This window comes from Zosterops lateralis (genome assembly GCF_965231275.1).
Source record: "Zosterops lateralis genome assembly, chromosome: 6".
NCBI classification, from domain to species: Eukaryota; Metazoa; Chordata; class Aves; order Passeriformes; family Zosteropidae; genus Zosterops; species Zosterops lateralis.
Genome location: NC_139761.1, coordinates 6,858,111 through 6,883,921, shown reverse-complemented (window position 1 = coordinate 6,883,921; position 25,811 = coordinate 6,858,111). Strand labels below are relative to the sequence as shown.

Genomic DNA, 25,811 nt, shown 5'->3' with positions numbered 1-25,811 from the left:
TCAGAAACTGAGCTAAGCATAAGATGTAAAAGAACAAGACAATTCACATTCACCACGAAGCGTAAGGAGGTAAAGAAGAGGCAGCAGTGTGAATAGCGGTTGAAGAAAGCAACTATTGAACTACCCAAGGAGGGTTCTGTGGACTGGAGCTAGGGAAGGGCTCCTACAGCTGGCTCTATAAATAGTCCAGAAAGAAAGAAATCTTCACAATAAAGTATAAAAATGGGCAGAGAGAAAATCATAGTTATGGCTTGTGTAACTTCTCCAAACTGAAGAAAGAATTCCCACTCATAGCAAAATGGAAGATGCTGGGGACAAGAAAAGCTTCTAGGGAAGTCTACCTGCACTACTCTGAATAAACCTGAGATTTCACCAGTCCACCATGCTTCTACCAACTACAGTATCTTCAGAGGACAAAGACATAAGATTGAATCAAAGGAGCTGGGAAAGAATTGCCATCAGGATGTGATACATATGTCTGAAACTTACATTCCAATTTTCCAGCAGTGATTCCACAGACTCTTTTGCCCCATATTTCATGTCCCAGATATTTAGTTTTAACTTCACCTCATTGGCAATGGCTGAGCATAGTCCATAGTGGTATTCAAGAAAAGTGCTGGGGTTTGTGGAACGAATATTGCTAAATCTGCAAAAAGAAGATAGTTCCAAAAGTTTATTCAAAATCGTTGGATATATAAGGCATTAATGTATCAAGATTTTATCCTAAAAAAAATCAAAAATTACATATATGTAAACATTTTTTTTCGTTATGGCAGGAATTAAGTTCTAAGCAACAGTTTATTTTTTTTTTAAGCAGCAACAATTGAGCAGTCAATGTTGTCTGCTCAATGTATGAAAAACATGCCAAATGCTAAATGCAAAAAAAAGGGGTATCTGCCATCTGTATGTCAAAGTATCCCAGGTTATGGATACACATTCACTGGTCCTTTTTTAATATATCCTCCAACAGATATTTGGGGTCATACAAGCTATAGATCACAGTGATTTTTAATGGTAGAAATATAAGCTTAGAGAATCCCCACAACCAGGGAAATTTTTACACTGAAAATATTGAAGTTTCCTATCCCTAGTGGTTGTTTCCTATTCCCACTAGCAAAGGGCACCTGAAAAGGTCATGTTAATGAGCTGGACTCTGTACATATAATTAAACATTCATTGAACCAATGAGAGATTCCTGCCTGCTCCACTTGACACTCAGCCTGTGTTTAGGTTGAAAATGTTCTTTTTTTGCAAGGCATGGATAACTTATTCAGAATAGCAGAGCAAGTCAATAGCACAGCTAGAATACAACATGAAGTAGAGGGAATTTGAGCATCACAACCTTCTTTTCATTTCCTCTAATTTTTCAGGCAAGACTAGTGGCATATTCTTCTCATCTTCATTCTTAAATGACTGAAGGGTGTCCAAGTGAGAATCAAAACAATCCATCAAGCCCTGGGGGAACAAGACATAGTAAGCCATTCATTTTGGTCTAGAGTATTTCATCTGGGAATCCCCAACTCACCTGCCATCAGGGAAAGGGCTATTAAGAACTAGTCAGCACAAGACAATCTCCCAGTGTAATTAAAGTACAATGAAAGTATTTACCTGAACACCTTCTAAAGTGCATATTTAGTGCAATACTACCTGATTTCTCTTATCACTGTGCATCTACTAAAATATAAGGACCACAGACCTTACACTACTCCTGCTATCAGTTTTTTCTGCCCTTCCACTATCATCTTTAAGAGAAAAAAGCATCATTGTAACAACTTCAGGATATTAAGTTGTTCTTTGCTATCCCTTAGCAAAGACTGACAGCAAAACCTGTTGAATAAATCTGTTATGTCACCTGCTCCATAGTTCATTTGACTGCTCAATAAATTTATGTCTAACACCAGGCTGACAGGGTATCAAATTAACCATTCAATGGCCAGTGTCCCATGATTGGGCAATACTTTACAGGCATGTGTCTCAGCACCAAATTCCCCATCTGAAAATAAAACACAAAATGTATTGCACAGAAGATAAGCCTATTTCTCTGTGGCATATAAAAAAAAAGGTACAAGTTCATTTCTATGTTATAAAATCTGCCACAGGGCAGGTTAATGGTAATGGCTAAACCCTGGGAAAGCCCTCAACCACAAAAATAGTGCACAGATTTTTAACACTTGATTTTGTAATCTTAACACTGTATTAGTCAGACCGTTAAGAGCCTTGGTGGATAATTTCCTAGATCTTAAGTAAAATTTGGATTATAAGGTACCACCTTGCCAATATGATCCCTACACACAACACACTAAAAGGGGAAAAAATTCTTAGCAGGATACCTTCCCACCAAGAAAAGTGGATTTGGAAGAAATTAAACATTAATATGTTTCTTCTGAAGGAATGCAATGATTTTACCTATATATTTAATGGGACAAAATACGCCTTAAGAAATGACAGTCTCTCTATCTTATTCATAAAAATGCTTTAAGTACTTAGGTTGCACAACAAAAATCTTAGAACAAATGGCTGAAGACTAACAAAGCTGTTACCAGTCAAAAAGCCATCTCTCATATCAGGAACTGACTACAAACAGTACAAAAGAGTGGTGTTATTAAGCCACTTTCAAGAACCTCCACTGCCCATTCTTTCAAATTCTCTTAAGGACAATGTCACAAACCCAGTAAACTTGTTTATATAAAACCCAAGTATGGCATTATGATCACCAGCCAAGCATCAACACATAGACTCTTTCAGAACTTTGAAACTCAAAAGGATGTTTAAACTATTATCTCTGCAAATATTTGAAGATCAGAATAAATAACTTGCATGGTATGAAGGTATCAAAATATCCTTGCCTTGAATGGAACTACAGAGTGATTCAGCAAATATTTAACTTTAAACACACAAACTTCTTGAATTCCCTGGAATGTAACCTTAAGCTCAAGTGCTTTTCTGAATAGGTATGCATTAAGAATAGATTTGAAGATAAAGATGCAATTATCCTGTGTTATTACTTAGCAAACAAACAAGTTGCAGGAACCACATAAAAAAGAACAGCATAATTTACTCATTCAGGCAGTACTCAAATTTAATCTCACCCCAGTGAAATCTGAAACCTGCCTTGTGGACCCATGCAGTTATTTAATTAAACTCATAATTCTTCAAAGGTATGTTCAGAAGAGCTTTTCATCTTCAGAAGACAAACATATGCACACCACTTCCCAAAATGTCAAACAGCAATTCCGTAACAAGTGCTTTGCCAGGTCAAACTGAAGCAGAATTTCCTTTGTGATCAGCATACCTTAAATATTACAATGATTTCTCTGAAGACAGACATTGCTTTGAACGGGTCCTGCAAATCAGGCAAATCTTCTGCCTGCAGACGTTCCACCTCCTGGAGCCAAGCCTCAATTCTATCCAGAGGGGAGGGCAACATCTGGTCCAGCTTCGCTTTCCACTCGTTAATCTTTAAAGGAAAAAACAAGTGGATTAAATCTCTCACTATTATTTTCTTCCCCATCTCCAAGATGCTGATTTAAGCTGCATAAGCTGGTGCTTGAGACATCCCAAGAACCCATTCCCTCATGCCTGTCACTGTTCAAAAGAGTTTCCAGTGAAGTCATCTAAAAATCAGCCTTGTTTACCTCAAACCAGGTTTGCTCCAGCCCGTAACCTCTGCAACACCACAGAGAATGTGGCATTCCTATCCTTTGCTGGTGACCATCCCAAGGCCCGGCAACAGGAAAATTTATAGTGAACTAGTTGCAAAAATAGGGAGTGAAACAGATGAACAGCTTTCTGTCATGGGACTGAGAGAGGAACATCTCTCCCAAAACCAGCAATTCCCAGCACAGCCCCACATATTCCCAATTTGAGCCAACACAACCAACCTCACTGCAAAGCAATGACCAACCAGGCCCCAGTAGATAAGTATCTGGGCTCTGAGACATAATTATGTCCCAAAATAACCTTTTAAGCATAAATAGGCCAAAAACTTTGATCAGAAGAGTGGTCCAATACAAGCAGATGTAGGGCATTTTCCAGGGATGTTTCAGTCTTGAGGCTCAGGCGGCAGAAGGGTAACACACAGTCTGCCTCCTCTTGGGCACTGAATGCCACTCCAACTGTCTGGACTTCAGGCTTAGGGTCAAACCACTTTTATCATTCCAAATAAAGCACCATCTCCCCACTCTTCCCAGTGTGAGTTCCTGGGGTAGAGTTAGGTCTCTCCATCCATCCCACATGCTCATGTTGGTAATGGGGTGAGCAAGAAATGCTGCTGACCTGAGAGATCACTCTGTCCCACTCTTCCCTCATCTGCTGCTGGCCTTCACTCAGCTCATCTTCACTTCTTTTTGATGACAACACAGGCAGGAAGGGGATTTTCTCTTGGTTAAATGTTTCCATAAATGACATCATTTCCTAGGGATAAAACAGAGGAGTAATTCACAGAAGACGAGAGATGGAAGCTCACAGAGCCAGCTCCTGCCTTTGAACACACTGGGTATGAGCTCCATTAACTTCAAAGGGTGTGATGCATGCAAAGGCAAGACAGCAAGAGGCATTCTTGTCCCCAGGCAGTATTTGGGTCTGAAATTATAGGTGCCATTCCCTAAGCCTCTATTTAACATAATGTCAGTGAAGTCAGAACACAGTTCTCCCCTCCCAGCAGGAGAAAGGGAAAATTCCTCCTCTCACAGTTCCCCATGGGCCACTTTATTACAAACTCTGGCTACAATATAAGCCAAAGGAAAGTTTACTTCAGCACAACCTATAGCCAGCAATTCAACTACTCCTCTGCAACATTAGCTGGGTAAAACCTACTGTTGTAATTAGCACAGAAATAGCAAAAGTAACTCTGAAGGGCCTACGTGCTTGAATCTTATCCAAGTCTTCAACTACGTCAATTAATTAAGACACTACATTACTTTCCAAAAACTCTGCTCAAAAATGAAATAGCATATCTCTTTTTCATAACAGGGAGAATTTTAGCCTATCTTTCCTTCAATCATATGAGGGCATTTAACAATCTCATCTTCAGATTTCCAAGTTTTCTTTAAAAGCTTATTTAACAGTACAGTTTAGGTAAGAAGATGAAAAATATTAAAAACATTCACAGAAACAGATTCTTTTCACAGAAGCTTCTAAACATGAAATGCAACTTACTTTGTACTTCTGGCAATACGTTTCATTCTCTGTTTCCACCAGCAGCTTTGCTAACTTCTTCTCCTGTGCAGCCAACCAGCCCATGGCCTCTCTTACTTTCTCCTGGTAATTAGAGTAGAAAATTTCATTTTTCCATTTTGCAAGCATTGTTTTTAATTTACATTGTGCCATAAACCAACACTCATTGAGGATATGATAAAGTCCATTCAAAGCTATTGAAAAACAAATAATAATTTCTGGGGACCATGATGAATTTTGAGTCAGGCACTATTACAATGCAGAGACAAAGTTTTAAACCTGGCACCTGGATATATGAAGACATCAAAAAAGGACTTGACTGCGCTTCTACTAAAAGGTGATTATCAGTATAGAGATATGTAAATAACCAATTAAACTCTCATAACAGAATACAGAGAATAGAAAACATGATTTTCTGGTGAGTGTTATCTGTCTGAGGCAACTTCTGTCCACTTTACACATCAGCTATTAAATTTAAAGCATCTGCAAATCTGTCTGCCTCTCCTCCAACGTTTACACAGACTTCAGAGCACACATGAAGACAACAAAGCTTGAAAATGTCCTCTGTCATAATTAAATGAAAAGAAAACAACCTGCACACCAATTCCACCTGTATGATCAATCAAAAATCTGTAACATGGAGTTTTTTTCTACCACACAGGAGCATCAGAAGGTTGAAGCCAATTCACTCCTGTCAGCAGCAGAATTAGAGGATCTACTTGTGTTACTGTCTCAGATATAAACTGGGCAAAGAAAGCACATTCATTTGACAATGCCTCAGTGATAACCCACATAACATACCTGCATGTCTTCTTCAGACTCAGGCAAATTCTTGGAGTATTGCAAAAACTGAGCCACATAAGTCATGATTGATTTTTCATCTGGATTCACAACGTCAACATCTACAAGAGCCAATACACCATTTACATAATTATGCAGCCTTCTAGGCCTGATCCCATAATTAAACATCATGCTGCAGTTATTAAAACACATTACCAGAAACATGTTTATTTTGCAACAGCTCACTTAACATGCCATTGACAGAAATTAATATGTAATTAAAATTTTTTCCCTTGGGAATATTTTAATCGAACATGATTCAGTAATGAAAAAGTTTCTCCCATGAACAGAAAACTTTCATATCCTTTCTTCTGCATATTGCTCCTGAAATTGTTGCCAATTCAAAGTCCTACAGTCCCTAAATTACAGCTCATGTTATAAAATAAAGAACCTCAGGTTTGAGCATTACAGCAAACATCAATGTTCCATTTCAAACTTAAGCACAGTCTTACAGATCACGTGAATCTCAGTCCTAATAACAAAGATTTTTTAAAAGCTGATCATTTACCTTCAGGCTCCAGAAGCCGTGGGATATTCAACTCCAGTTCTGCAATTCTGAAAGCCTCTTTCAGGTTTTCTTTATTGCTTCTGGCTTTTGCCTTCTCCAGATCAACCAGACCTGGCCTCAAGGTTTGGATGATGGCTAAAAAAGCCAGTCCACTTCGCCAGCTGGACTTGAAATCAGTGACACTGACAGATCCATGTCTATCCCAGAAATGAGTGGAAACAAAATGTTAGGACATCTAAAGAATCAGAATTTAGGTAGAAATTTAGAAATAGAATATAAAGTCAATAAAATGGAGTATGAACCAAATCCAAAAGCACTTTGCCACTCGACTTCTGCACAAGTCAGACAATAACACAGGCAGTACTACCAAGTGCAACAACCACTTATTTTTACACTCTTTTTACCAGATGACTATTTCTTTTTGTCTTCTTCTGCATCCTGAAGATAAAGCCTTGCTGATCCAAATCCTTTCTAAATATCACCTTTGTGCTCAACAATTATGCATTCTATGGGGCAGAAAAGCAACAAGAAAAGCACTGCAGAACATGTATTTGTCAATAAAGACACCAACAACTGGCATTTTAGAAAATCCAAATCTTAAAAGAGATGTATTTGTGGAGGAAAAAAAAATTTTTTTTCTCTTAATCAGCATAGTGTCTTTAAATCATCTTTTATTAATTCACAGCCTGAACAGTGCTGTGAGGTGCCAAGCCATTGCAGGGCACAGTGAATTCTGGGACAACTTTCCAAAACCAGCCTGTATGTTAGGAGGATGTTACAGCATGGAAAAGATGTGGGGCTTTGGGCCATCAAATTTAGTCACAAAATGATTGGCCAAGTCTTGTTTCTTTACCAAAAACTACAGGATTCACTGGTAACAAAATATTTCAACACAATGACAGTTCAGAAATTATACTGCAAACCAGACAGCAATATTGCTGAAAAAAAAGCAAAAGAAAGAGGAAGATTACATGGAAAAATAGCTGGTTTTGATGTGCCAATTAATCTTCTGATAAAATACAGCTAGAAGGCAAACCTCAGTGCCATTCTACTGGCAGAAAGTGTCTGATGTGCTGATGAAGGCCTTTATCTCCCACTAATAACATGGAATATTAGTAGGATTTTATTAAAACATAAAACAACCCAAAGAGCTGTGGAGAAAGAGCTGACATTACTGTAAAGCATATTTGAAAGATCCTGGTGTGAAGCAGCAGCCCTTGAAGAAAATGTAAATATCTGTATCTGCTCTATATTGTGTGCTTTGAACACCCCCCTGAAAGCAGCAGTGCTATCTGTACATCAAGCATAAGGAAACATCTTGTTAGAATTAGGGACTAGGACCACCAGGATTAGCATCCTTCTTTGGGATCAGGCACTGTTTTGACAGAAAAGCATGGGTTGTGGGAATTATAGAAATCCTACATTTTCCATTAAAAAATCTTTTTTAGTCCTTGAAACTTTGTGAATCAGTGCCAACCATGAGGATTAAAACAAGTAAATCATGTAAACATTCCACTAGACTTATCACACAGGAGCCTCTATAAAAGAAAACCCAAACAACTCAGATTACACTGTTGTGTTTAATTAGTAAGATGAGCTTCGCTGTATTATAGTTAAAGGGCTCATGTCAAAACATTTGGGGCCTGATGCTGAAAGTACTGGTAACCACAAGTGAAAGTTCAAGGATTTTCTGCTAAGCTCTCACTAAGTAATCTTAAAGAACAGGGGGAAATATCACCACATTTAGAGGAAAGCAGAAATACAAAGAGCTACATGTTAATTATAAATCTAGGATGGAACTTACAGTGAACACTGTTCTTTTGCCCACAACAAAAGAGCCTTTGTAGCAGACACCTTCCACCGTTCCTTAATTTTAGCACTTTTTTTAGCTGATCTGCTTGCCTTTGAAGAGGAGTCAGCAGCACTTGAACAAGCAGGTGAAGGCTGACTGTAAGTACAGGCAAGTGTCCTGGCCAATTCTTCAATCTGTAAGGGAAGATGGGAGACTTCATGAGGCTTCAGTGAAAGATTACCAAGGAATCAATGGGAGAACACCACAGAGGATCAGACAGGACTCAATCACAGCTCTAACTGTAGCTTCCCTGCCCCACCAAAATCAAACCAGGCTTTTTAATCTGCACAATCCAAACTATTTCATGCTGAATTCCCATCTTTAGGCTATTTTTTGGGAGGATACATTCACCCAAAGACTCCTATATTATGCTGTGGGTATCAGCAATGGCATCAAGGGATGTTCTTACTTGATTTCTACACTAACCAGTGACAGTAGCCCATGGCAGTTGTGTTTTTTGCTGGCAAGAGTGACATGTACTTGGCACAGTCAGAGTTTACCTGCTCACTCAGAGTGCAGGGAAACGTATTTGATAGACCCCAGAGATCTCTATTTGGTTAGAGAAGCTTGGTTTATGTAAAAAGGTAATTGCAGAGGCCATGAGCAGCACAAGACTCTGTGGCATCTAACTACCTCTACTACGAAAATTATGGGCTAAATACTACTAGAAAACATTGCTTCTTGCTGCTCTCCTGAGCCCCAGTCACCAGTTACTGCACCTACATTCTATCACTCCTGGGTTCTCCCTAGAAGCCACCTCGGCTCCAGCACCTTCTGCAGCCCTACACAATGTTTAAATCAAAGCCCTGTGCTTTCACACCTCCACATAACCTCATGCCATGCAAGATGCACACTCTTATTGCCTAAGAAACATGATTGTGACAGGCTTCATGTCATTTCAGGCACTGGTACTGAAAAAAAACAATACAAGAACTGTACATGGTAAGCACAGTCAGCATTGAGGAGTGGGGCTGCCTCTGAGGAAGATGGATGAGCCACTTCACACTATCTGCTCTTTTTGGAGCTTAATCATTACAGACCTCAGACAAGCAAAGTTTAGCCTATTTTTTAACTGGTTACTTAAAAAAAAAAAAAAAAAAAAATCAGTATCTTTCCTTCCTATCATTTGCAGCTAGATACTGTTCATCACTGCCACCCCTGCACTGGTGCATCTCCTCCTGGAGCTGTCACTTCCACATGTCAGAAAATAATCTTTTGTTTACTATTAATTCATCTTATTTAGCAATCTCTAAGTCAACACATTTTTGTGCTTTTCCCCTCTACTAAAACTCTCTAGCATTGCTGAAATACTTACATGAAAATGAAATATAATGGTCCAGATTAGGCCAAGCACAATGGAAGGTTTTCCTTCAATAATGTCAGCTACATGAATATTTATGAGCTTCAGCTAAGGAGGGAAAAAAAGGGATCATTGTTAACAAAGAAAATGTTCCACCAGCTAAACTGGCTTTAGTTGTGAGTTTTGAAGTTAATACTCACTGATCTGCTCTTTAAAAATGTCAAAGCATTTTCTATATTACTTCTACATTGGAAGGTATTACGTCCTTTTTCCCGTGGCTGCAAAGTAAAAAAAAAAAAAAAAAAAAAAAAAAAAAAAGGTTTATATTTTCAACTGTAAAAATTAATTTTATTCTATATTTTGATAAGGGAAATCCTGCAAAGATTCATAAATTACTGTGGCTCAACTTACTTCAGCGAGTTTCAGAGTCAATGGTATAAAAATAAGTTACTTGAAACTAACTTTATGTCTCCAGAGGGATGATTCATATGGTTGCACTTAAGCATATCCAGAAATCTTTGCTGGACTTGACAAAGGATTGAGGTAATATTTTTATTACTCTTTTCTTACCAGATGTTGACCTGAAAGCACTTCCAAGAGATCCAGAAGCAAATGTCCTTGCTGTATGTCTGTATACAGGTCTGAGACAACATAAGGAGGGGTATGCTGCAAGATAAATTTCAATCTTCTCTCATTTTGGATTCAACACACTACAAAACATCACAGACTACTCTGCTGTTAAATAATGCTTAGCATCCTTTAATTTTTTCATTAAGCTGCAATAAAAATCCTGCATCTAAACAGCTACATCCTGTTTCTTCTAGCCTATTATTATGTTTGTGTCTTATTCCCTCCTCCTTGTCATGCCTCTGTGTTTTATAAGGGTAATTTTAGGCCTCACTTTCAAACAGTCACATTTTTCAAGGAGGTCTGGGGCAAAAGAAAAAAAAAAAAAACTTGAGAAGGGGAAAGCTAAACAAGGCAGTTAATTCATATTTTGAGATTTTAATCAATATTAAATACGAATTTCAGCATAGAGCTGCATAACTAAACCTCTTTTCACCCACACAACGCAAACTTATCATGAGCTCAGCAGCTTCTGTCAAGGGACCAAAACAAAATTTTTTATTTTTTTTTTTAGCTGAGCAAGTCAGAGCCCCAGCACATGCTGCAGGAGCTGTTTTCTGAGAGCTTAAAGAGCTCCTCCACTACTATGTGGTTTGTCTTAATACTTACCAGCCACTCAGGTCATCTCATTAAACTCATGTTCTTGGATTGCATAATAGAGTAACACTTACCTAATCCCAGTAAAACCAATTGTAAACTCAGAAACTCGTAAAACCCTGAGACATGTGCCTCAATCCACCACAAGTTTTACCACATGAGTAAGGAAGAGTGACATCCACACACAAACCACCTCATACAAATGTCCCTGGACGTGCCCCAGTACAGCGCTGTTGCACTTACTAAGCAAATGCTTCTCAGGGCTACTTTTCCCATCCGTTGCCTAAAAAAACTTGCACTAATTTTGTTTGTTCCTAAAAAATTTAATCTCTAACCAGCGTATCTGAATCAAAAAGGCAAAAGGCATGTCTTTGCTAAAGAGCCCCCATTTACCTTTGCCAATATTGAATTTATCCAACTAGTGAAGGTTTTCTTCTGTGTGAACTCTCGCTGGACTGGGAAATAAAAACAAAAAAGAAGACAAAATTAATGGAAAAAATGATCAGGTTTTATTTCTTTTTCTCAAAAAGACACATGGCATCCACCTCAAACCTAAGGTCTGTTCTTTCCAGATATTGAGTTACTCTTTAGTAACAGTTTTTCTCAACTTTTGTTTTATAGCTGTTATTTTCTTGCTTGCTGAGTTGGTACTGCAAAGACCTCTACAACCATCAAGCATAAAGGATGCAGAGAATAACTAATGAAGGTTTTCTCAGAAGATCAGCAAATACAAAGAGCAGTGTGAACACATAATTCTACAGAGAAATATGTCTGCAACAGCTCTGTCCGTTCCTAAATGTTCCTTCAAGGACTCAGGGCCATCATCAGTACAAGACACATCTTGGAATTTGGGAAAAGCCAAAATCCATCGAGTTGGATGCAGGCTGGAATTAGGTGATCAATGCACATCTGTAGGTGAAGCCACACAACGAGAAATCTTCATTAACTGAAGGGCTGGAGAGAGTCATGAGGCTGTCATGGGGAAATACAGCCCCTACCAGCATCCTTCCCACTGCTGGGCCCTCCCTGGGGTGTACAAATTATTAATCCAGCCAAAAAGGAGTACACAGGGTTAAACAGGCAAGAGGAAGAAGGAAGTGCTTGAACTTGTGCTGCAGCAAAACCCAGTGAAGTGGGACTCAAAGCATGACCCAGTGACACAGAGAAGCAGCTCTGCACTCACAGTGCCACACAGTGAGCAATAGCCAGTGGCTGTGCAGGGAGACAGGAGCTGGGTAAGCCCATGTTTCAAAAAAACAGAGTATTTGAACAGTTTCTCACACCTGCCTGAGAGGGAGAAAAGTCCATTTTTCCCAGAAGGTGAAGCAAAGGATGAGCAGCAGAGTCAGACCAGAGCAGCTCCCCACACCCAGCCCTGCCAGGGCAGTGCATTACCTGACTTCCCAGCCTGTGCTCCCTCCTAGAAAACCACTCTATTTCCAAGACACACCACAAAACCCACACATCCCTGTGGCTGGAAGGCTAAACACAGGTCTCAGGTGACAAACAGAGGTGCTGGGCCCTGAGATGATGGACTCACATCTGCCACCAGCAGCCATCCCAAAGCCTTGTGAGAGCCAGCCTGAGCACAAACTCCTCTTTATCTCCTTTTCCATAGCAGCCTTGAGTGCAAGCATTGGGGCTGGCTTCCCAGAAAAGGCTTGCATGGAGAAACAAATCTGGGAGACAGGGTGGGAACAGACCATCTCTTCTGCCTCTGAAAGCATGTTCTTGCTCAAAAGATAAATTGAAGGCAAACTTGACATTGGAAGGCAAATGCAAGACTTCTCAGCAATAGATATGTGTGTTTTGGTAGGCTGGGCAGGATGAAGGATACCAAAAATACCAAGTCCTTGGGGGAAAAAAAATATGTTGACTGTTCTGCCCATGGAAGTGAAAATGCCACTCACAGGAAAATGTCCCACACTTAACTACACTCTGGGAATTTGCAACCACAAACCTCAGTCATGGGGTCTTTTCATGATCCAAGACAGACCAAAGGAGTTTCTGCAGAACTTCATCAGCTCATAAAACACAGAAATTCACTTGAGGATAACCCAGGCTCCTGCTCCTCACCCCACAGCCCGCCTTCTGCCTCACTGGGCGGGTGAGCAACAACAAAAACATTCATGTTACCTGTGCTGAGCCCTGCTTTGCATCCTGTAGCAAAGGCATCTTTCAACAGCCCTCCACTAATCTGCAAAACCACCATCCTGCCAGAGCATGAAGCAGCAGGCTTTCCCTGCTTGCTGGATTGTTTTAGGAATTCTTGCTAAGCATCACAAAGACTGCCCTCAAATGGTAAGATAAGGGCAATCTGAATGGACAAAAACAACACGACAAAACTGGGTTTTGTTTGGAAAACAGAAAATTAAGAGCACACACACAGCACACAGACCAAACAACGCTGCAATGCTCACAGGGAGGACAAAAATAGCATGGAGATACTGGCTTCATGTTAGCACAGGAGCCAACCACACCCTTCGGCTGAACACCACATGGGAGCCATTCCAATTACCCAACGAGCAATTATTGAGTCGCTGTGCTCAATTTTATCGGGCAGGCAAGGCTGGCATTGCTAGCACTTGAAAAGGGAGAGAGAGCAAATATTGACTGCTCTGCCTGACGCCAGTGACTCCTGCAGCTGCAGCTCTTGCTAAACACACACACTGCTGCTGCTGCTTTGAAGAACTTGCATTTGGGGTTGGTTACAGATGGTTAGGATGAGATACTCGGCCTTGTTTTGGTTGACATCCATATTAAAATGCTTCATTATGCAATAGGGACCAGATACTGCAAAGTGTTGATTCACGTGGGCAGCTCTTAGGCAAATATGTCACCGGGTGAAAATACAATGTGATTATTCCACTGCACACATGTAAGAGCACCTTAAACCCTCCACAAGCTGCCTAACACAACCCACTGGGCTGCCTTCCAAGCAGCTGCAATGTGCCTTTCTTTCCTACCCAAACAAACAGTAATAATAGAATCTCCTCCTGAATTAATAACAGAACTCCATGTTTGCCAGTATTCCCCCAGCTTGTAGTGCAGCACTCAGGGCTTTCACACCACACACACTCAGTGCAGATGCTCCTGGCACCATGGCAGGAGGCTGTATTGCAATTTTCAGGCTGAGTGTGTTTTCCCTCCCAGGGAACCCTTCAATGCTGCTGCTCAGAGGCACTAATGATTTAATCAAGCTCTCCAATTCTTATCTCTACCACGTGGTTAATTAATACAGATTTTTATTTTTATGACGGTGAATGGATTCTTTGTTAGGTCTTTTTGTAGGACTCTAACTGACCTCGGTTTTCTCTTGCCCTAGTTTTCAAAATGTCACTGACCTAGAACTAAAAAGGTATAAAAAAAATCCAAACCCTAATCATTCCCTTTACTTTGGGTCAAAACTCAATAAGCTAAGAAAAAGTGGATCTGAGAGAACAGACTAAGAGCCTAGTAATCTGAAAATACCCCAAAAATCTATCACATTTCACCCTGTGTTAACAACTCTTCAGGGAGGAATAACACATACAAGCAATGTGTCACGTAGGATAGCCAAAAATCAATACACACTGCTGGACAATGACTGTTTTATTCAGTAATGAGCCACCAACAAGTGCTACAAACCAGGCTGATCATTAGGAGCACAGGGACACGGCAGGGACCACGTGAGTGCTGAACTCTCCCAGGAGGGAGAGGAGAGCAGCAGCACTGCCAGCCACTGCTTTACTCTCAGCCTTCCTTAAACCCTGATGCACAAAAAAACAAGACTTAAAATTAGTCTGCTCTCCCCTTCTGCCTTCCATGCCTCCCTTCCTGAGGTGGGGGAACGACAGCTCCAAGGAAAGCACCATCTCCTCCTTCAGCAGCAAGCTGGGGGAAGCAAATCATAGCAGAACAGATGTAGCCTGTCCATCTACACTCATCAAACACTGTCACCAAACAGCAAAAGGGATTTCTTCTATCACAACTTGTGCATCACTGCCAGTGAACAATTTAAAACTTGTATGGCTTCTTAAAAAAAAAATTTAAAAAATTAAGGAATCACTTTAATGAGCACAAGTCATCTTCTCATCTCTGTTTCACCAGGAGGAATTACCTCTTGTGTATGATATTTTTATATCTTCCTTTCACCACTGAGGTCAGCTGAGGCTGCATATACAGCAGCGTGCAGGGAGCTCATCAGGAACAGATCAAGAGAGCTGCTGTTCACAACACAGTGTATCCACCATGTGTGCAGGGACAAAGGTTGTGTTGGGCTAACTCCAGCCCCAATGCCCACAGACAGCCACAGCACCTTCCTTATTTCAGTTTCATTCAAAATAATTATTTCCACACCCCCTGACAGCACAGCAAAATGAACCAAAGGATGGGAAGCAGGGATAGCCAGGAGAGCTCCAAGAGAGGACTGCTGGTATGAACTAATACACCAAGCAAGTACATTCTTTAAATGATTTTAACCATCAGAAGAGCAATTAAGTACTTGCCAATCCAGGGAGAGAGTGAGTAATTAACCCCCAAGCCCTTTGTATAGTCCCTTCCCTTCCAACCAGAAACAGTTTCATGTTCCGCAGACAGGAAAGCAGGGAAAAGAGGTATTTCCAGCATTTATGTTCAGCAACATGGTGTTAAGCAATTAAAAACAAACACAGAATTTTCTGTCAAGATTGAGAAGTTTACCCAAAACCCAATAAAGATCAGGAAAATACCTCTACAGGCAGGAATAGGTCTTTTCAAATCCAAATATTACATAAATATTAACTAAATCACTACTACCACATCAGCGAAGCAAGTGGAAACTTTCTGCACTATTCCTTTCAACCTCCTTTTCTTTCTGAAAGCCAATTGTCCAGTTTACCAGAAGTGCTGCTAACTCAGGAAGTGTGTTCACACCAAGCTTTGCCCTCCTGGCTTTCTTAAACCCTTTTACTGTTCTGGTTGTCAGGCTGCTGGAGCAGCCCTGCTCTGAGTCACCACTGTCTTTACTGCCACCACAAAGTGATGTTTAGTACTCAGAGGTGTGGGCAGGTTGAGATTAAACTCTTAAAAGGTACCAAGTCACATCATTTAGATATCAACATACTCTTAAAGATAAACGTTCAAGTGGCTTTTCTAACATTTTAAAGAAAATGAACAGTGAAACAGGGACTTGACTGTAGTGGCCTCACAGGTGGCCTCAGGAGCAATCCACTACCTTGGCATCTTAATGCCAGTTTTTAAACCAGCTGTGCACCAGATAATGCCTTTAAAAAACTGAAATTTACCTAGCAGGGAACAGTTTTATGCAACTATACAATCTATTTTTTACGTTAGGCGTGTGAAGCAGACAAAAATACCCATGACTGAATTTTTTCAAGGCAGTGTCATGTGTCAGTTGTCTCTCCAGTGCCATCAGCCCTGTCACATGCCACCAAGCTGTGCAGTTACGGGAACAGCAGAGCAGCTCCTCACCCCAGCAGCATCAACCAGGAATAAATTTCTGTACAGCTCCTATGGGAGCTTTTTATAAAAGTCACCCTTGTAAAATTGTAATAAACATTTAATGGACTTTTAAAATCGTTCTGGTTAAAGGAAAAAGTGTAGCTGCCATAAGCAAGTGGCCTCAACAGATGGGACATAGTTAAAACAACAAAAAAAGTTGGGTAAAAACTATTTATTTACCTGACCTCTGGATGAATTAAGAGAGTCCCAAAAAGAGACACCCCTTTACTCAGAGATGAGTACAACCTATTACAAGGAGCACAACAAAACCTATCCATACATAACCCTATATTTACAATTTCACTTGAAGAGAAATTATTCATAAAGAATTAGATATAACTGCACGACAGTATCATTAATTTTTATCACTAAACTCTCTTCGAAGACAGTTCTCTTCAAAAACTCTCTTCAGCTTCAGCAACCACATTCCTGTATTGTCATCCTTTGGGTTGCAGTAATAAACAGTAACACACACACAGATTAATAAGTGGAGACAAAAATTAGGACTCCTGCAGCTAATTAACCAGTGAAAGAGTAAGTACATGTCCCAAACTCCAAGAGCTAAAACACACTCTCTTGTGTTTGAATTAGCACAGCAAGCCTGAAAAGAAAAGGCAAGACAGAGTTCTGTACAGGCTTGGCGGAAAGAGCCACACACGGGGTCTATTTGCTATCCCAGGGAAGACAGGGGAAGGATTTGTGCATGGGACAGAAAATCGAGGTTGAATGCTCCCACAGGTAAAGAGATTTACATTCCAAAAGGAAAAAATAATCTGTTCCAGAGTGCCACAAACCCTGCAGAGTTCCTGCTGCAGCCGCGCGTTCCCCTTGCTGCCATCCCCACTCCTGCCCAGCAGCAAAGCCTGGCTCCATCTCCAACAGCTCCCAAAGCACTGCCAGGAGGCCCTTCTCTTACCAAGCAGGTGATGTGCCTCATCTCAAGTAGCCAAAAGGCAAATCTGGATGTTGACTGTGCCTCTTCAGTTCACAGAAAGACAAGCAGCAGGCTGGACCCCTCTCTGTGGCCGGCCCATGATGCAGTGATGGGAGGGAAACACAGGAGGAGGAGACAGGGCAAGGATCCTGCTTTATTCCTCCCATGCTCATTGCCAGCCAAGCCCTGAGCTCCTGCCTGCCCCATCCTACACCAAGAGGGACTTTAAGTTTCAATGACAGCCCGTGGTGCAATGAAGCATCTCCCTGTCAAGCATCCTTTGTTCACCAAAACGTTTGCAGATTGGCTGGCAGCAGAAACCCTTCCTTTAAGTATTCCCCCACTGGATATAGCCACAACAGGTCCAGCTCCAGGCTTTGCATCTGCACTTTTCCATGGCTGTGCAAGAACACAAAGCAATCCTGCAGCTCCTCTAAGTTGTGCTGCATCAGAAAACTGCAAAGACGCAGAGAGCTGCTGAAGGAAAGGGCCCAGATAAAGTTGACCTTAATCTGATTAAATTTTATTATAAGATCTGGGACAGAGGGAAGGGAAAAAAGAAAATACAAGAAGCCTGCCAGTTCCTGACATCATGCATTTTCGTAGCAATTTCCACTTTCTTGGCAGGGAGGGAAGGGGTAACTATTACTCTCATCTGGATATGAGCTTGAAAACTGGTAAAGGTTAAAGAGCAATACATAAATCTGAAAAGATCCATATAAAAGGGTTTATATTCTTGCAGCTTTTAACTTCAGCCTCATGATTTTGTGACCAGCTTTACCATTTGAAAATGTCTGGAGATGGGGGCATTAAAAGCATACTGCTTTCATTTCTTTGCCTATTTTTTTTCATTTTTTTTAAGCCTCCTTAAAGTAATTAGCTGACAAGAAAGATGCACTGAGAACAAAGTTACATTATTACCTATTTTCCAGTGAATTTCTTTATGGCATCTTCTAGGCCAAACACCATTAAGGAAAGTCAATGTTCACCTTTGAACACTCTTCCACCTAAAAAACCACTAACAAGCTTTTATAACTATTAACCAACTAGCTATAAATTAATAGGAATTCTATAACAACTAGAACTACTAAGTAGTAAACTCTACATTAATTACTTAAAGGAGAATGTTCTTTCCCTCTTTTCCTTCTTTTTCTTCCTGAAAGTGCTGTCCTCACAGAAGACTAACTTAAATAGCAGTCAAACATACCTAAAATAATATACCTACACATGATAGGGATGGGAAAAAAAAGGCAAACTAATGATTTTGTTACATTTTTTAGGCCTAAACTTCACAAAGTTATATGACCAAACCAACTGACACATGAAGTTGATCGTGCCCTAATTAACCAGACTAGACAAGTGCTCTATCCCCATGGGATGCCTTTCAGGAATAATGGAAGGCTGGATCACAAAGAATAAAACACTAGATTAAAATATACCTAGAATACATCCAGAGTAGATGTCACCCCTGCTTTTTCCTTTATGCACATCTCCTGTTATGCTGTGTATTATACAATGCTGGACATATTCTTTGAAACTATATCCCAGGAATTTAAAAAAAGGAGATCAATATCAAGTTTTACATCCATCTGCAGTCACCCAAAATGTAAGCTGCTTTTCTGACAGTTACAAGCAGCTACTCCTTGAATCTGAAATTTCTCCAACCCTTCCCCAGGTGGACCTGAAGATTTAAAGCAATCCATGTCACTGGCTGCTTCACAAATCTCATCTCGAGATTCCTATTAATGGAAAAACCTGTTTCCTTGAGTGACCCTATTCTTCTTATTCGACCTTTGCTACCACAGATCTGTGAGCAGAGCTGCTAATGGTCCCTCTATGTCATGTCAGGGAGCGTGTCTTTGGTGCTTCCTCTCAGCTGTATTGCCATTTGCTTGTTTGACCCTGAGCAGACACTGCAGCGCCACAGCTCCATACACAAAACGTGTCAGTACCATTTGTTGTGTCTTCAATCATTACAAAAAATTGCTCATGTCACTTCTAAGGGATGTTTCCTGGATATTTTACAACAGCCAGGCACAGGCAGCTTGGGCACAAGATCTGCAGTGTGTTCATTTCAGCATAATGTAAGAGCTCAGTTTCTTACAGGAGAGAAATACATTTCAATTTTACTAAGCAGGGCTCAAAAAACTTAATTGTTATTCAACACAAACACCAACCTGACTTTTCAGAAAAAAACAAAATAATTTGAAAGTAGACCCCATTCCTAAAAATGGCATGTAACTTCAAATCTGCCTTCAAGCCAGAGAGTGTTTTCCAAATCTGTTTCACAACAACAGCCATCTCAGCCTTTCCTTTCTACCCAAGGCTGAGTTTGACTGGCACAACAAATGTGCGTCTGACAAGCTGTGCTTGGTGCAAAAGTCAGACTAGCTCCTGTCTGCTACAAGCTTTTGCTTGCTCTCCTGAAAATGCAATACTGAGGCAAAACGGAAGAAAATTCACCATTAAAGACGCTTGGCTTTAGACTACTATTAACACTCACTCATCAAAACACATGGCTACAACGACAGTACTAGTGCAAATATGGATCACAGAAGTGACTTGACAGAATATTCTTTTGCACCATCTGTTTTCAACATATTTGCTCTCAACCAAGCATCACAGAAATTTCATTGCAAGGGAGTTAAAAGGAAATAGCTCTGTGGAAACAGGAGTTAGCCCATCCGTTCTGGGATAACCAGGCTCTAAACACATCAAAACCAAGCTTTTCAGCAGGGCTTCTCCTTGATAGCCTCCAATGAGTATGTTCACAGCAAAGTCAACCTTCACAGAAAATTCCTACAGAAGGAAACTCAACATGTGAGTAAGGAAAACCCAAAAGAGGTTTTGATCTGAGAGGCCAGGTTGGATGCACTCATCATCATTTAACTGTCCAGGCAGATGCCATTAAACTGAAATAATTAAAAATCACCACTGAGTGCTTCCTTAACAAGTTATAACACATGACAAGTAAGAACCCACAGATTTGACCCATAAGAAATTTGTTTAGAAGCCACAAAATTATCCCCACTTGTGGGGGATATAGTAGTTAAAAACAAAACAAAACAAATAAAATAAAATCATAGTGTAGTCAATTGCTCCATTAAGATAGCTCAATGCAACTACCTAATTGTCAGCAAATTCAAAACATGTAAACTAATGAACTGGCCTGTTTTCAAGCTGCTGGTTCTTTTGAAAACAGTTTACCCCAACATGTATTCTGAGTAACAAAGCACAAGAACCAGTGAGCACATCAGTACCAAAAAAGGCAAGTGATCTGAAAATATCACGAGAAAGTCCTACAAGAGCCTGTCTGTCATTTGCCTGCTGAAGCCTCTCTCCTGAGACACAGAAACATCTGCAAAGAAGCACAGACATGAACTAACTACACTCACCATAACCCCAGTTTAAACAGGTTTCTCAGAATTCCCTTCAACTTGTACACACAGCCACAGACTTTTGACAAAAATCTGAATTAAAAAGGCATGGAAAATTTCAGTGACTTACCTTGCAGCGTTAGATGGAGATCATCTATTTCAGAGGAAGCCTGCTCCTCTGTTGATGCAGATGACTGCTGTGATGCCATACTGAATTCTATGGAGATTCTTTAATCAATTTCCAAACTGAAATAAAATTTTAAAAAAGAAAGAAAATCAGTACAGTTTCACATAAAAATTGATGACGCTCAATGATGATGCAGCACCAAGATACACATTTTGCCTTGGGTTTTCTTCCCTTGGTCAGCTGTTTCCTTTGTTTATACAGAATAAAGTGACTATTCCTACTGCAGGAACCCTAGCTTTGGTCCTTTGACTCTTTTTTAACAGTGGCCAGCAGCACTCCACAATACAAACCAGGATCCCAGTGGATCCTGCCAAGAAAACTAAAGTAACACGATTAGGAAAATTCAAACACTGTTACTTTCTCTGAGAAAGCCAAGGTCACAAAAACTCACAGTGCCTTCTGCAAACTGGTAGCTGCCAAACCTCATTTTTTTTTCCCTTGTACATTTCAGATCTTCTATCCTGCCTGGATAATTGTTGCAGAATGGAAATAATTCAGGAAGAATTTGCAAAGATTAAGGTGAAATGAAAAAGTAGCAGTTATGATACAAGAATCAACACAATTGCTGTCTCTGGTACTTTTGTTACTCCTCAACTCCCATGAAGGAGTTTCTTTTTCCAACTCCTCCAATCTCCTCTCCCTGGATACCTCCCCTATCTCTAATGCAACTTTAGAAAACCATGTGCTCTATGTTCTTTTAAAAACTACAAATGTTCTTTGTTCTGCAGTATTGTTCAATTTGCCACTGTAGGAGGAACTGGATGCTTAAGATAGAGACTTAATTTTATCAAGAAGCCAGAAGTTAAATAAAATTTTTAAAAATTAAGCCGCAATTAAATTAGGGGCTCACTCCTAAACAAACTTTGTTACCTACACAACTGTAACCTTTTCACCAGAAACACAAGGATTTCCACACCATATATTAACAACTCATCCACCAAGTATATGTCAAAATAAAGGGCGTGAGTAGATGAGTCAGGAAATACAACATGAAGGAATGCCAGAGAAATTCTTACATCCATTCCCTTGTGCACATGAATCACGAGGCAGCCTTTGTTTACTCCACTCTATACTACTTTTCCTCACTCTCTGCCTCTTTCACTGAGCAGAAAGGAGAACGTGCATTCCACGAGGAGCTCTTCAACATTTTTGCTTTCCTCACCCTGAACAATGTGTGCCCTTGTGCTTCATCCAAGAGCTGCTCTGATGACAAGACTTTCTGTGGCACTCACCACCCTGGCATCTGAACACTTCACAAACATCAGTCAATTCACATTAACAGCACCTATGTGAGACTAGTGGTTTATTGCCCACATTTAGAATCACAGCATGCTTTGGGCTGGAAGGGACCATCACTCCAACCCCCCTGACATGGGACATCACTTTACTGATGACAAGCAAAGGCCAGAGAGAGATAAAAAAGGCAACAAAACAAGCCTCTGCATTTCCAGAGAGATAGATATTCATCTATAGATGAAGAGATGATAGATGTTCATATGGCTGAAGCGCTGATTACAACTCTTGCAGTGACCACGCAGCACTTCTGCAAGTCACCAACAACTTAGAGCTGCAGCTAAAGGCACCAGATTTGAGCAAGGGGGGAGTTCTAGCTGGGGCTGGTGAAGGTCAGACCTATCTGGATAATAAAAAAAAAAAACCAATATTTTGCAAGAGTTTGGCTTGCTTAGCAAGCAAAAACAGGAGGAAAAGAACTAATTTGATCTTTGGCTGGCACAAGAACGTGATGATACAAACAAGCCAAGCCTTGAGGTTAGGATGGAAATCATAAGGTATCTAAATTAGCCAAGAAAGCCAACAAAATGTTGGGCAGCACAAACGAGGCACCAGCAGAGATAGAGAAGTCATTATCCCATTCTGCTCAGCACTTGAAAGGACACCTGGAATACTGGGTGCAGTTTGGGGCCATGCTGTACAGAATGTTATGTGGACAGGCTGGAGAGAGAAGAGCACAAAGATGACCAAAGAACTGGGAGGCCTGTGTGGGAAAATGGCTGAGAAAACTGGGTTTGATGAGCCTTGAGGAAAAAAAGGCTCTGGGGAGACCTTATTACCGTGTTCCAGTATTTGAAGGGTGCCCACAGAGAGGATGGAAACTCACTTTTTACAAGGAGTCACATGAAAAACACAAGGGGCATTGACTACTAATTACTGCTAGGGAGATTTTGATGAAACACAAGAGGAAACTTTTTCACAGAACAATCATTCATTGGATTAATCTCCCCAAGGGAAGTGGTGGAGTCCAAAACATTGGCACTGTTATGATTTGACAGGGCAGGATGCTGTGCCATCTTGTCTAGACCATGCTTTTAGCACAAAATATTGGACAAGATGGTCCTTGAGGTCTCTTCCAACCTGGAATTCTTTAATAAATACTGGGCTCTTAAAGAACTGAGGATGGGCAATGGCTGAGCAAGAATCCAGTGCTCACAGCTATGCTTCCTATGCCCAAGGCAAGGCAATCTTTCCTGGGAAACTCCCTACTTCTTTCTCTCAAGATTAAACAATACAAATCCAAAGTTTAAAAACACAACATTTCAGGTGGCCTTACTATTTTTTGGGCATGACTAAGTCTTGAATTTAGTTTTTTGATCATCACCTTGAAGATGATGACAAATGGCCCAAGTGGGAAGTATGTAAGCAAACTCCCAAACAATGGAAACTTACATATCTGTTCAACTTCAAAGCATCCACATTTGAGATGACGACATGGGCAGAGCCAATTTATGTTCAACTAACTTGCATGATGCCAGAGTCACTGGAACCACAGTCCAGAGAAAGGGAGCAGGATTTGGCATTAAAATTCCATTATAGTAACAGGAAAGTATGCAACAGCCATGAACGACTGTGATGGACATTTCATAAACAACACAAAGTGTATTTTTAACCTTTCTGTGACTGTTCCTCCTCTGTCCCCAGTCTTTGCCAGCTACAGCAACAACACAGCACATTGTCTCCTTTTATGAGCTTGCACTGCACTTTGTGTGATGGGACCCTAATCTCCATTGAGATCTCCAACCAGCAAAGTAGTTAAAGCTTATAAAACTTCCAGGATTACAAAGCAGAAAGTATATTAAATCTAAAGCAAGAATACCTTTAATCATTACTTAATTAATTAATTAACTTAAATTACAGCACTGGATCATAGAACAAGTGTAAGTAAAGAAAAGCATATGCTCTCATATTCTTTTAAAGTCAACTTATGGCCTCCTTCCCAAAAGGATGGGAAATTTTAAACTTTTTTTTTTGAAGACAGACATCCACTCAACAAATCCACAGTGCAGGTTACGAAGACACACAGCTAATATCAGGTAAAGTTATGCTAAAGCTTTTATGTCCCTCAAACCCTCACTTCACCATTCAACACAGCAGATGCATTTTGCCCTGCCCCAACAGAAAACTCCACAGCTGCTTTGAAGGAGTGACACAAACACAGTCCTGGAGGACACACCTGCAAGGATTAGTCTTCTTTAAAAGGTAACAAGGTACCAATTGTCTGAGAAGGGATTATACAGAACAATATGACTGCTTTGTCCTCCTCCCTGCCCCAAATTTCATTCAAATACAGCTGTATTATCAACTGTAACTATATCATTACAACTTCTGAAGAGTTCAAAACAATCAAGCTCTGTAGAGTCTAAAACCACCAACGGTTTTCATTGGCAATAGGAAGGATCATCTGTTCTACTTCATATTTAAGTCAGTTATTTTGTCTCACAACAACTCAACCAACTGCAGAGCTAACCCAATCCCTTCCCCTCCAAGAAATGCTGGACAATTAGGAAATAGTGTTGAAAAACAAATCAAATGCTTTCAAACCACACTTTGTCAGTGGGAATAAAAACAAAGGTGAAGGGAATGACCTTGTCTTTCCTCTCTCTGGAGAGTCTAGCATTAATGTAGGAAAGCATTAACTGCTTACACCTTGGGATAGCCTGTGAAGTATCACAGAGTGAAAGAGGCAGCTCCAGGCACACTGGGATATTATTTCCAATGGATTCATTTCCTGTGGATTAATTTTTATGAATTGCACCAGAGCTGTTCTGCATGCTTATCTTTTCTTCAACACAGGATAAGTCATACAAGAAAGGTGCCATTAGCAATGTCCTCCTGGAGAGGAAAGCTTTCTGTGGTGTTCCCCCAAGGGGCAAATTCTTGGCCACCTGGGCTCAATCTGCAGCTTAAATGGTTAAACCATCAACAAAAGCTTCCCTGTGGTGAGGGCACTCCTAAGACTCAAACTCTTCTTCCCATACCTCTCCAGCTATTTCTACAAAAGGCACCTAAAAACATTGGTGGAAATTATATCAGCACAGTTGTATCACATCAATTCTACTGTAATTTCCCTTCCTCTACCAAATCCAGCTGACATTAGCCAGCAGACTGCAGAAAATCCTGGGCATTAACATACACACACAGGCACACTGATAAGAGAGAAACCTAAGAGCGAGTAGCAGACTGCAAATCTCAAGGAACTAACCTGAAAATAATCATACCCAGGCTTTACATTCCATTATCATAAGAATAGACAACACTGATTTAAATACCTTGTCTCCAGTGAGGCTTAATTCCTAAAGAGACCTAAGAGATGCTCTTCTTAAGCAGGGTCTTTATAAGGACATTCTTGTCTCAGAAGAAAGAGTGAAAAAAGTTTCAGATGGATTTAGAGGATTCATTAGAAAGGATTTCACAGCCTTAACATCAGTTCAGATCAGGGTGGTTTGCAAACCTTGGCTTTCAGCTGTTCCAAGTACTGCAGATGGTAAGATTCCATCACATGGAAAACCCAGCAGTTACACTGCACACTCTTATGGGTTAAAGCACTGCCATCTTCAAAAAACAATGCATGTAACTACAGCTAAAACAGCAAATGGGTATTCCATCAATTGATTTAAAGCTACCTTTACAAAGCAGC

The 25,811-nt window shown here is 40.4% G+C and overlaps 1 protein-coding gene across 1 annotated transcript in view; it reads right to left on the bottom strand.

Moving 5' to 3' along the window:
• Window positions 1–25,811, bottom strand: part of SYNE2 (spectrin repeat containing nuclear envelope protein 2) — a 172,583-nt gene that overhangs the window by 133,984 nt on the left and 12,788 nt on the right. The window contains 13 exon segments of the mRNA XM_083863278.1: window positions 490–646; window positions 1,343–1,455; window positions 3,293–3,457; window positions 4,276–4,413; window positions 5,158–5,259; window positions 5,977–6,077; window positions 6,524–6,720; window positions 8,328–8,509; window positions 9,691–9,783; window positions 9,876–9,953; window positions 10,246–10,341; window positions 11,293–11,354; window positions 20,822–20,937. Coding sequence (XP_083719404.1) covers window positions 490–646; window positions 1,343–1,455; window positions 3,293–3,457; window positions 4,276–4,413; window positions 5,158–5,259; window positions 5,977–6,077; window positions 6,524–6,720; window positions 8,328–8,509; window positions 9,691–9,783; window positions 9,876–9,953; window positions 10,246–10,341; window positions 11,293–11,354; window positions 20,822–20,900 — 1,563 coding nt within the window. The 5' untranslated portion in view covers window positions 20,901–20,937.